Raw genomic sequence first — 12,736 nt, 5'->3', positions numbered from 1 at the left:
TCAGCGATTCATCCCATCCAGCGAGCAGGAGGGGGTCAGAAGGGCTGTGCAAAACGGGTGGCCCTCCTGGGCCCAAGGGGAGACGGTGCCCTGCTGGAGCTCAGGTGACCTACCTGCGGGGGACAGAGGGGCCCGTGGCGGATGACCTCACTGGTGCTGACCGGGCACCTCCAGGCTGCCGGGGACTGGACCTGCCCTTGGCTGAGGGACTGAGCCGTGGTTTGGTGACGTGGGCTTGGTACAGGGCCTCCGTCGGGGCCCGCGGTGTCCTTAAAACACCACGAACAACAGCACAAGCCATAGTATCCCGCAGCTTACAACACAGCACCGTCCATCACACACCGCTCTTCCGAAAGCGGTCCCGGATGCCTTCAGCCCCTTCCCATCTCTGGAGAACTCTCTCCGGTCACACTGCGGCCGCCCGATCGCGCTGAACCTGCCCCGGCCAAAGTCATCAGTGACGTCCACGGGGCTGACTCGTCCTCACTGACTTCACCTGTCGGCGACCGTGACTCACGCGCCCCGGCGGCCCACCTCTCCCACGAGGGGCCTCTGCACCCGGCCTCATGCTGCCCTGACCGCTCGACCCCACGGTGGCCTTGTCCTGCCCCACGAGGAGGCTCAGGTCAGGCCTGCGTCGCGAACAGAACACGGACCTCAGACACACAACCGCCCACCGGACGCCCTCGCCCAACCCAGCCGGGGCTCCGAGCTCCCTGGCCCAAAGCCCGGGAGGCCTGACGGCCGACACCCTGCTCCAGCCCTGCACGTCCCGAGGGTCCGCACGCCCCGCCCCGCAGGCCGAGCCTCAGGAGCGACCCCCCCATCGCCCCGCCCCGCCCCACGGTCTGGACCCACAGAGCGGCCGGACGCCTGCCCCGCCCACCCTGCTGCTCCTCTCCCGCCCCGCCCCCAGCCCCGTCCCCCACCTGCCGTCCGCACCTGCCGGGGCTCCCGCCTCTGGAGGCGTGCTCAGCATGGCTCCTCCCCCAGCGGGGAACTGCGTCAGCCTGCAGCCCCCACGGCGCACTCACGAGTAACCCTGCCCCTCGGACACGACCAGCATCCCCGCCCCCCGTGGCTCGTGTCCCCCCCCCCCCCCGACCCTCCGAGCCGGGGGATTTCTGCCCCAGTCACCGGCCGGGACAGCGCGCGGTCCCCGGGATCGCGTAAACACACGTGCTCAGCAACCACCACAGCGCACCCTGACACGTGTCAGCATCTGACACCCCGCGTGCCCGGAGGCCTCGGGAGCAGGGAGCAGCGCCGAGCACACAGCCGGTGCTCAACACGTGTCGAGTGAACAGCACGCGAGAGCGATGACACAAGGCCCACCGGGCGCGTGGGGACCGGGCTCCTCCCACCGGACACCTCGGAGGCCTTCCCACAGCGCACCTGTCACCACCTCCTCGCAGGCAGCTCTGTCAGCAAACCTCCACACTCGTTCTTAAAAGCACACGGTGCCGCTGACTCACGCGTCTCCTTTCAGGGGTGTGACAGCAAACTGAGAGCCATCTCTCTGCGGGCCCGCAGACGCCGCCGACCCCATCGCTGGTACGTCCACCCGCTGTTATGCCAGCGTCTGTCCCCCTGTCGCTCCTGCTTGCAAAGGACAGCACCGGCCCTGTAACGCGAGAGACGCGGGACGACCCTCCCCCACCTTCGAGGCTGCGCGCCGGGCGCCTTGGCTGCACCACGGCTGTGACCGCGGGGGACGGTGACAGAGGGAATCAAAGGCCAAACCACACACTGTCATACAGATTTTAATAGAGTTTCTGATTGACTCATCACAGTAACCATTTTTACTGTAATGATATGCAGCTTTACTACATGAGTATAAATAAAAACAGATAAATACAGCTCTAGGCAACATCACAGATTAACAAACTAAGCATTCTTCATGAGCCAAAACTGAAAACAATGCTGATTAAGAAGAGATGCTGACACCCTTGCCCATTCTCATCATACCTTCTCTAACAGGGTACTCAAATGAGGCGCTCCACCCACATCGGTCAATCTGTTCGCCAATGAGCCAGGCACATCGATCTCATGGTCTCCAGTGTTCCCTCCTTTGGCTGAAAAGCAGACACACCCCAACGTACCAAAAGGAAAAGTGGAACAGAGTGACGCAGACAACCACGAGCACTCTGGAGACACGGCCCCCCTCCCCTGTCTCAGCAGGGCGGACACACCGAGAAGAAAATCAACATCCGCCCGAGATGTCAGTCTCTGAAGCAGGACCTGAAATCGGAAAGGAAACGTGGGAGACAAAATCCACGCCACGTGTGACTTCGCGAGGCCGCGCCTCTCGGGGGCAAATGCACGGATGACAGGTCGAGAGGAGACGCACAGGACCATCATTCAGGAAGGACTGCCCTCCAGACACCAGGAAGAAAGCCTGGAGGCGGCCAAGGGGGGAGGAACGGGGACAAAACACTAACTGCAGGCAGACAGCAAAAACTCAGAAGGTCTCACGAAATTCCTAACATTTTGCTCAACTCTCAACTGTCACTCTAATCTGGCCTCATGATCTTATAAACCTTGCAGACCGTAAAGATCTTCCGTGATCTCACAGATCTTACAGATACATTAAGAACCAGGAAGCGAAGAACCACTGCTAAAATGTAAAAACAGCTCATTGCCAGTTATGTTTCAGAAAATGTGCCCGTAAAAATTCATTTTTGCCTCCAAAAATACATAATCCAGAATTTTTAGGCCAGCGCTTCAAGTAAACTGCCTTTGCCAATAGTGAATTAAGACCACGATTAAGTCAGATATTTCCAAAACCCACAATTCCAAACACATCCCAGTATATTTTCAACTCATCCTGCAAAAAAGTGCAGTGTGGATTCAAAACGTCACTGGACACCTGGACGCGACCTATGCAAAGATTCACAGGTTCTGTTCAGATTAACGTTTTAACTGCCACCTCTGCAATTCTACTGTTTTCATTTCATTTTTCTTTTAAAGGTTAACAGTGTTTAACTTTTGGTTTTAATCTGCAAAATAACATGTAGTGTTTCAGCTTCCAGTTAATGAGTCAAAATGGACAGGTCAGAAGACAACCCAGGGGATGGCAGTGAAAGATCAGAAAAGGTTTCCGTACACATCTGATCGCAGAGAAATAACCATAACCACATCTTAAACCCTTGTTCCCACTGTAAACTTTGTTCGTATCTCCATATTTCTAAGTCTGAATTAGTCTACAAAAATCACATTAAAAAGGTAAAATTACTTAAGTGCGATATTAACTGATCTGTATTTTATAAATTTTAATCCATAAAAATATAAATAAGAATGGTAAATTTTTAAGAAAGAAATATACATTTAGTGCAAGTTATGAATTACATTTCTTCTTCAGCGTCAGCAGTAAAACACCTTGAGGAAAGAAAAGAAAAGAAAAAGGCTGATCTAATTTCAAGAAAAAGAAAATTCCAGTGTTTAAACATGCAACTCATACCAGGTGCAGCTAAACAGAATTCTTCCTTCTCGTCACTGTCAAAGAAGCAGCATCTTGTCTCCTTACGCTCAACAGTACTTGTGTATTACAGGAGTTTTAGAAACAAAATCTGCGTACGACCAGGTCACATTATCCATAAAGTCAGAGAGGGGCGGAAAAAAAAGCAAAAAAGAAAACTTTATCCTCACAAGTCAAGTTCACCGTTGTTGGTTCTGAACCACACGGCACCCGAGCGAGAGCTCATTTCTCCTCCGTGGAGGTCTTCCCGGTGCCATGGGCCCCTGTCGGCGCACACGTGACTGCACCCAGCATCTCGTGATGGGGCAAACTACAGGGTTAAGGGCACAAGAAACACTCCCTTCTTCTGTGTGAAACCTCAGTACAACCTCAGTACATCTCAATATGAGAAAGGACTGCTTCCAAAGGGCACACAAACTTACAGAGGCTTTGTTAGAGCGCGAGAGAGAAGGGGCGGCGGGGAGAGGGAGAAGCTCATCCGGAATGTAGAAAGGTAATGCTTTAACTGTACACTTCATGAGTTAAACAGAAAAGTTTTGATTAAAAAAGGGCAAGACCTTGCAGTCTTAGAGATGGCTCGATTCAGAGGGATCCCTCCCGAAACACGCACGTCTCTGCGGTGCTGGAGAGCAGGCCGGGGGCCGGGGTCAGGCTCGGCCGCCCTCCCCGTAGAGGGAGGCCCAGGCCACACCCCGGGCTGAGCGCATCCAGCGCAGACAGCACACCACGTGGCCCCCTCGTGGGATGGGAGATACTCACTCGCCTCCTTCTCTCTCTCCTTTCCCTCCCCAAACAACACTCCATTCCACCAGCAGTACTGCAAACCATGCTGCAGCAGCCCGGCTTTTCTACTTCCTTTTTTGAAGGGGGTTAAAGCGTGGTGCTGCTCAGCAGGCGGGCCTCCTCCCCGGCCTCCTCTCCCTCTGACGTCATGGGGCTCAGTTGAACATTATGGACGCGGGGTCTTGGTTTGCCGTCTGGGCCATGTGACGGAGGATATCTTTTTTTGTGATGATACCAAGGAGGCGTCTGAAAAGGATAAACAGAAGGTTGCCATTAAAATTAAAAGGAAAAGAAAAGAGGAGCTAAATCCATAGCTAAACCCTTTTTGTTGACAGGAGTAGAGCAAAGCAAGCAGCCTGATTCTGTATTTTCTAAAAGCATTTTACTGGTAAAGATAATTAAACACCCAGCACCCATCCTTGGATATAGCGAGTACGACGTCACTAACAGCTCGGTGTCCTTTCCCCGAGACTGAGGACTGGGCCCCCCTGAAGCACAGCCACTCTGAGTAACGTGTGCCAGTGAGAAAGGGACAAAGACGGGAGGATGTAGAACAGGAAAGGACGCTGACCCCACCTGAGAAGGAAAATTTGTTCCCACCGCATCAAGAAAGAAGTGTCTGGTGACCAAATCCCCTCAATGTTCCGCTTTTTTTAAAGCCAAAATGAACTAACTTTAAAAAAATAACTTAAGGATTGCCCAGTTGTATGCAGAATCTACATGAAAGCACATACAATTGAGATAAAATGCATATAAAATGGTCAACACAGAATTTCAATCCCAAACTTCAGAATCCCAAGAGTAAATCTCTGAGACAACCCAAATTTCTAGTACGGTCATCAATGTCTTCCTTTTTTGATTTTGGTCAAAAACGATGCAGTGCTTTTATGAAAGTCTGAGTTGTCACTGCTTACACTGAAAGACAGGTGAGAGCGTCAAGGAGGAGTCCTGAAAGATGATCATAGATGAAGCAGAAAGCAGAACGGATGGGTAGCTACTTACTACTCTGGTTAGTAGCTTTTTTTTTAAAAAGGATGCATGGAACACTTGTGAAGGGTTAGCGCACAACAGGGGTGCCTGATCGGTGCTGGACTGGGACAGGCCTCACGGAGGGATGGCAACTGCAGGGCGAGGCAGTTCCAGGCAGTAACTGCCTAAGCCAGGCCACTTAACAGATGATTCAAAATCATCTCCAGTCATGACCCCACTGGGACAGAGAGCCAGTTAGAACCACCGCACATGGCTCTCAAAGCTGCTGACAGCGTTCTAGAAACAGCCTGCGAAGGGCACCGGGGCCCACGCCCCAGGACTCTGCGGGTACGGCAGAGAACGGAGGCCGGTGACAACCACGTCTGAGCCAGAGTCCCCACAAGACGGCCAAAGACCAGGGAACAAGACAGAGACGGGGTGGGGCTGGGGGACACTGTAAGCAGAGCGGGCTTGTCCTCGAGGGCACGTATTTGCCGCAAGAACGTCCAAGAGGGTTCACTCGTCCGCCGACCACACTGCCTACGGCCCCAAATCCAAGGAAAGACCCTGACGGCAGGCGGGACCCGCTGGCCCTCCCTACGGTGGGACCTGGACACGCCCCCAGCCTCGCGGACAGACTGCGGGCGTGCGGGGGCGGGAGGGTCACAGCCCCCAGGTTCCCGCCACGGCCCCGGCGGTCTGGCGGCGTGTGCCCGGTCACGTCACAGCACGCCCCCCACCCCCAGGTCTGGGGAGCAGCTGCGTGATCACCAGGGGCTCGGCGCGCCGCGTCAGCTCCTCCAGGTGCGCTACCATGTTCTTCTTGGTGATGATCCCCAAGACGCTCCTGCAACAGACCACGTGATGCTAATGACTGCGGGAGAACTTAGGCGGGAGGAGCTTCCAATCATAATGATAGAGAATGCGAGAAAAAATTAAAACATGAACCATAAGAATGCTTTCATGAGCTTCAGGAAAACAAACACAAAAATGATCTGAAATCCCAGGTCCCACTGCATGAATTCTACGGACTTTCCAAAGTGACATGATCCTATTTGAAACACTGGTGGGTGGTTATCCTTTTTAAATTAAAAATCAAAAGCACACAATGACGATGACTACAAAAAAGTACAAAGAAACAACATCTATCACAGCTACGAAACTCTGAAAGGAGGTGCATTTGCAGCGTTCTTCCCACAGAGGAGAGCGCTCCTCTCATTTCTGCAATGTCGCCCGCGGCCCTCCTCGCTGGGCCCACCCCGCCGCGGAAAAGGCGGAGGCGGCCCAGGCTCCTCAGGCTCTGGCCTCCTTAAGAAACCCCGTGACTATTACTTGGAATTAAAATGAAAGAAAACGCACACTAAATAAAGCTGACTAATACATGCGCTCCCCGATTTTCAGGACCTGCCGAATTCTGCTTCTTAAAATAAGCTTAATAAAAATGATTTTTTGATTTTATACATTTTTCTCTAAATAATGATTATTTCTCAGTTAATATCATTATTATAACATCAAGCAAGATGATGAACAAATTCTCATGAGGGTACTTGAAAATAATTCAACTGCTTTTTAATCATTAAAACAAAATTCTGGTAACTGGCTTTATAATGGAAGTGAATGACTTCAACCACAATGTATGGCAATACAGACAGCGAATGTCAAGAACCCTAAAAAGCTTTAATCTTTGAATTCTGAAAGCCCATCCAGCGTGCCCTTCAGGGTGACTGGATGTCCCTGTGCTCCGGTTAAGTCAGCTATGTATGGCGCTGCCTCAGACCATCCTGACTTCCTGGAGAAGTCACAGGGGACCTCGTTCCGTCAAAGACTCTGGTCCCCCACCGACGTCAGTTATAAAGCAGTCACTAGGGGGTGCTGGGGCGGGGCGGCAAACGGAGGGTAGGGAATGGGAAAGGCAGGAACAGGTGCTTTGCTAATGATTTCTCATTATGTTTTAAAATAACGTACTTTTCCTTAAGAACAAAGACAAACTAACTGAACAGTTCTCAGAGCGTGGGAGCCAGTTTCCCTCCAAAGGGCTCAAAAAATGCACTACATAAAATAAACACTAACTCAGTAAATGTTCTTCTCTGACTAAATGTCTGAGGTAAAACAGACAAAAACCATCAATTCACTTGCATTTATAGCTGGAATCAAGAAATGTGAGCACCCTGACAATTCAGCAGAAGAACCGCAGTTTAGTTCTTACTCATTCTTTTCTACCCAGTTACATACAATGATTAATTTCAGTTAATATGTTAGTAACCTCTGGCAAACCGCAAGGTACACAGTGAGGGCAGTCACGAATTTATTAAAGACGCAATGGCAAATTTACAGACTTCTAAAGTAATCTTCGTATTTACCAAGTAACAGCCCTAAAAAGGAGGAAATACACATATTTCCTTTCTTTAGTTACTGGAGAAAAGAGATTTGAGAGTAATAAGGGCAAATTCAGTGCTGCTTTATTACTTTCAGAAGTGCAAGGAAAATCAATGCAAAATGTGATTCACGTAGGAAACAATTTTCTGTTCCCTGGAGGTGGTGGTGGCGGGGGGGGCGAACAATGACGTCAGAGTAAACAGGGCATGACCCAGCATCTTCCCAAAGTATCAATACTGGTTTCCAAGAAACACGAGTTCCAGGAGTTCCTCTGCTCCCGTTTTCCTCCCCTAAAGGGTGCACGTTTGGAAAACCAAGTTTGCTGTTCACCTCCCTCTCAGAAGCTCCACAGTAAAGAACCTCAACTGTATTTAATCCAACACTTTACAAACGCATATGGTCACGGACCTCTTTTTTGAGCCATTCTAGTTAACATCCTGCTGGTTCCACCAAGACTAAAAGATTTTGAGAAATTCTGCTCATCAGAATACAAAACGTGGGGAATCTTCAACGCTGACAGACACCCGCCTAGTCTCACTTTCTCCTTGCATCTCAGGGTCTAGGTTCCTCAGGTCTTCTTCCCCCCAAATACATAGTTATTTTCCACCTCTAAGGACCCAGTATGAACTGTAACATGCTGACCGTTAGACTCTCCACTAAAATGCAGAAGAGATAAGCTCTCTTCTTTTATCTACCAATCTATTTTCCTTGAAGGACAGAAGTAAGGAAAATATAATCAAGGCCAATAAACATAAAAAGCCACCTCCCACCCCACGCTTTCTTTACAAACAGGCGGGATCAGGTAAGATCTTCATCAGCTGTCCCCCCACCCCTTCACTCCTTGCCAGCATCTGTGCTGCTGAGAACCTGAACTCCGTCAGCAGAGTGCATGACGGGCATGAACCCACACAGCCTGTGACATGCCCCACCGGGACTGGAGAAAGACATCCACACTTGTTATGACACAGGAGGACAAGCCACGCCAGGCACAGAGAGCAACACAGAGCAGGTCAACATTTAATAAGCCAACTCACTCAGCTAGGCTTCCAAGTGAGCCGTTCATTACTAAAAGGACCCCAAACCTTCATGATAAGGTACTCCATTTAGCGTGTACTTATTAAGCTTTTTAAACAATGAAGTCTGGTACCATTACTCTTTAAATCAAACATTACACAGAAGAAAGTAGTTATTTTACAACATACATCTCTTCTCCCATCAGCATCTGTGGCATTTGATCGTCAGCCTCCCTGCCCTTGATCAAGAGCTGCATCCCTCAAATGATTTATTTCCTCTTACCTAGACTTAATCTTAGCTGGTTGGCACAGTGGAAACACCAATCATGGATCGAGTTCTCTAGCTTTTTGTTTCTGTTCCTAACCCAATACAGGCTAATATACTGTCCAAGAAAACAGCAGTTTAAGAAATCACAAAGAAAGAAGACAGACTCTATTGGTCAACCACCACGTAAAGCAGCAAGAGGCTGGGCTTCCGAGCTGGAAGGCTACCTGACCCCTGAGCTACGCCGTGCTGACCACGTGCCTGGACACATCTCCCCAGCCTTGACGACCACCTCTGTGCAGGGGGCCACAGAGGTAAACGAGAAACTCGAAGGAGGTGCCCCATCGGGAGGTGTTCACTTTCCCTCCTTTCTCTACAGAGGGGTCGTGTGTTTTGTCCCTACGGGATCGTTTGTCAAACCGCTGGGTCCTCTAAGTGTGCGGTGTTTCAAAGAGCCTCACGCGGCGCAGGGGAATCATCCCATCTACACACAGTCCAGCCTTGCTGTCATCAGCCTGCAGGTAAAACACTGTGCCTGAGGATTCCAAGTGGGAAGAGCCACACAGTAGGGATCAAGGGGCCCGGAGAGAAAGGGCAGGAGGCAGAGGCCAGCCCAGGAGCAGGGGAGCAACGCCAGGCTGAGGCCTGTGCGCTGAGGCGGGCCCGCAGTGCGTCTCCACGCTGCCTGACACCCGCCAGGCCATACCTCCCCACACTCCTACCGTGGGGAAACACGGCCAGTGTACGTGCAAAGGGCAGAGAAATCAATTTATACATTTTAAGTGCACTGGTGTTCATCGGCCAACACCTTATTCAAAAGATGTGTGGATGGAGACCACAGAAAAGCAGAAACAAAGCGTCTGCAAAAGGTCTTCACCTAATTCACAAACCTCGTTTAATTATATATGATTTCCCTCATTACACGATAAAGCAAAGAGTAAACAGCAAAACATTTAGAAAGCTATTATTGTACTGGAGACGAATACTCTAACCATGGCATACTTACAAAAAGAGAACAGGGTGCCGCGGTGCTGCAGGCCGCGGGCTCCGCCGCCCTCTAAGAGGGGAAGCATCCTCAGCCGGGCCCCGCCCACCCCGCACCACGACGCCCCCGGCTCCCTGCAGCTCCGAAGTGCTCCTGAGAAATGTCACTTCCTGTTTTGGCAAAGACCTGGCAGTTGACACTCTGCTCGCCATTACTAAGTGGGACTCCGAGGACCCCCCTCCCGGGGAGGGCGATGGGGCTGACTGGGCTCCCCCAGAGCGTCCCGCAGGCTGGCGGCGGCCGGGCCGAGCACACTCACCCGTTGTGCGTGACCAGGCACTGCCGCAGGCCCAGCTTCCGGAAGATGTCCACCACGATCTCCATGGGCGTGTGGTCCGTGACCGTGAATGGGCTCATGTCAAGGATGCTGCGGAGCTTCAGTGGCCGGGGACTCTCTGCTGGGAGGGACGGGGTGTGCTGTGCGAAGCACACGCGGGAACTGCCCACTATCCCTTCCTGTTTTTTTCTGGCACTCTCTGAAGAGACAGAGAAGACCAAAAATTAAAAACTGGTAGGTTTTCTTTGGTTTGTTTTGTTTTCAGGACAACCCGCTTATTCAGAGATTTAAAACAATAAATAAACGTATCCTTTCGGTCCCCTCTTTCTTTTCCCTTCTTCCTAACCAAGAAAAAAATGGACTGAAAAGCCATTTAGCAATTTCTTAAATTAGACAGAATTAGGATCCACCAATAACAAATCATCTTCATGCAAATAAAATACTTGTGGTATAATTATATCATGGTATAATTTTCTTTGCTGTGGTCTAACTTTGGGGGACAAGGAAGCATACTGGGAATACGGGCTTTTAAAGGCACACAAGTAACGAGAGCACCACTGACAACAGGAACGCACCCCCAAGAGGCCTGCCTGTGCCGTGGGCCACTCCTCCTGCCTCGGAGGCGGGACCACAGAGAATCTCATCCTTGCCTGGACCGTGTTGTCTATCCTACCCCTGTGAACCCGCTAGTTCTTCCTCTTTTCTGATGTTCAAGCTTAATTTTCTAGGTGCGTCATGAGGTGGGTTGAAAGTACAGTTACACACGTAACGGACACCGACCGACTTTCGAGGTTTATCTGCACAGGCTCCGTTCATTCCCGCTCTCCGGGGCTCCGCCTCAAGTGCTTCTGTCCTGTGCCTACTTCCTCTCTGCCACCTCTCAAACTGTGAGACAACAGGTGGCCAGGACACGGAAAACGGCAGAGGAGAGACCGTGGGGAGGAGAAGGAAACCCGCGAAAGGGAGAGAACACACAAGCAAAATGAAAGAGCTTACGCTCCTCGTTAGTATGAATCCAAAGCTGTGTGTACAAATATCCTATTTGTCATACTGAACACATTCTGAACATGAGTTTTGCCACAAAAATATGTAAGCCAAAATAACAAGCACCAGCCCTACACGAGCAGTGAGCCCAGCTCATAAACACACACCGCAACGCCTTCTCCTTCCGTCCAGCAAGGCCCTGCTTCACTGTGCTGTCACGGTCAGTGACGTTCTAGTGCTAGGATCCCCTAAAGCACCTTGGAAGCATGAGAAGGGCACAGAGAAGAAGAAAGCCCACCAGCAACTGACATAAATGACTTCTGAAAAATGCTCGTTAAGCTGCTTTTGGCCCGTAGAAGCATCAGGCTGATGGCTTGTGAATGGAGGAACGGAGGCGCTGTTAGCATGTAGGACAGTTGCTCTGTGAAACCTGGGAGTGACAGATTCCAAAAACATCCCCCAGGGATCTTTCACTTGTATTAATTTCAGACACCAAAAAGGTCTCTATACTCATAAAATGGTGTTTCAACTACCGGGGCAGATACAAAGCTAATTTTAACTCCTACAAAGAGATAAACAAAAGGCTGGTCCATGTACTGCAGTTCGGATTATTGAGTAAACGCTGTTTCACAGTCTAAGGCTGATAATACTGTCATGGGGGAAACCTTCAGCAGATCCTCTCTCCCAGGTGCACAAGCTAAAGCTTTACTCTGAACAAGAAGCTCCTGAGGGGGCAGGAGAAAAGTACAACGAGGGGAGCAGCCTAACTGTCACTGCGCCATGTACCTTTCTAATCGTGTTCAATATGTCAATGGTATTCGAGTTCTCATGCATTAAGAATCTCCCTGTAAAACTCACAGCTCCTAGCACATCATCAGAAAGGAGCAAGTACACTTTTATACCTTAAGGTGGAAAACAGGAAAGATGATTCAATTCACACTATAAACGTAGTAGTAAATATATGCTTCATTTTAAACAAATCTATAAAAAAGCACTGAGCCTCACTTTCACATCTGGACAAAAAAAATGCAGGAGAAATGTCTCTCCATTTGGACTAAACTTTAACACAGTAAACTGTCATCTACTCCGGGTGAGAGTCCATGGCAGAACCACGACTTCGTGCAATCTGAAAATACCTTACAAAATTACAAACGCACTACTCCCTGGTCCAGCGATTCCATTTCTAGTACTTCCCTACATCTGCATAGGCAAAACGTCAAGTACACAAGGTTATCAGATATGTGAGGTGGCAATTTTTATCACAGCAAGGCTGAAAACATCTTAAATGTCCATCAGCGGGAAGCGGATTTAAAAAATCATGAGGTATTCCACAGTACATCCACTCAGTGGAGTACTGTGTAGCTGTTAAAAATAAAATGATTTGGAAAGATGTCCAAAAAAAACATTGTTTAGTGAAAAAAACAAGACACAGAACAGCACGTATTGGGTAGCATGCTGTGACTTGTTTTATAAAAAAGGAGAAAACGTGTACACTTACTTACACAGGGAGAGAATGACACCTACAGAAAACGTAAGGAGACAGTTG

The 12,736-nt window shown here is 50.0% G+C and overlaps 1 protein-coding gene across 14 annotated transcripts in view; it reads right to left on the bottom strand.

Annotated features, from left to right (window-relative positions):
* The window catches only part of CLCN3 (Cl-/H+ antiporter 3), a 91,134-nt gene that overhangs the window by 6,021 nt on the left and 72,377 nt on the right, over positions 1-12,736 (bottom strand). For 7 of the 14 annotated variants that reach the window (XM_089912689.1, XM_089912683.1, XM_022594867.3 and 4 more), the window contains 3 exons: positions 10,189-10,405; positions 6,002-6,077; positions 1,748-4,507 (listed from right to left, as the gene is read on the bottom strand). In XM_089912689.1, the coding sequence (XP_089768815.1) occupies positions 4,349-4,507; positions 6,002-6,077; positions 10,189-10,405 (452 nt within the window). In that variant the 3' untranslated portion in view covers positions 1,748-4,348. Of the gene's footprint in view, positions 1-1,747; positions 4,508-6,001; positions 6,131-10,188; positions 10,406-12,736 lie in introns of those variants that run through there. The other 7 variants (XR_016393459.1, XM_089912684.1, XM_089912685.1 and 4 more) reach the window with 4 other exon arrangements.

The sequence above is a fragment of the Delphinapterus leucas genome, chromosome 6, assembly GCF_059928025.1.
Source record: "Delphinapterus leucas isolate spDelLeu-1000000601 "Yukka" chromosome 6, BTC_Dleu_Yukka2, whole genome shotgun sequence".
NCBI classification, from domain to species: domain Eukaryota; kingdom Metazoa; phylum Chordata; class Mammalia; order Artiodactyla; family Monodontidae; genus Delphinapterus; species Delphinapterus leucas.
This window is presented reverse-complemented; position numbering and strand designations above follow the sequence as displayed.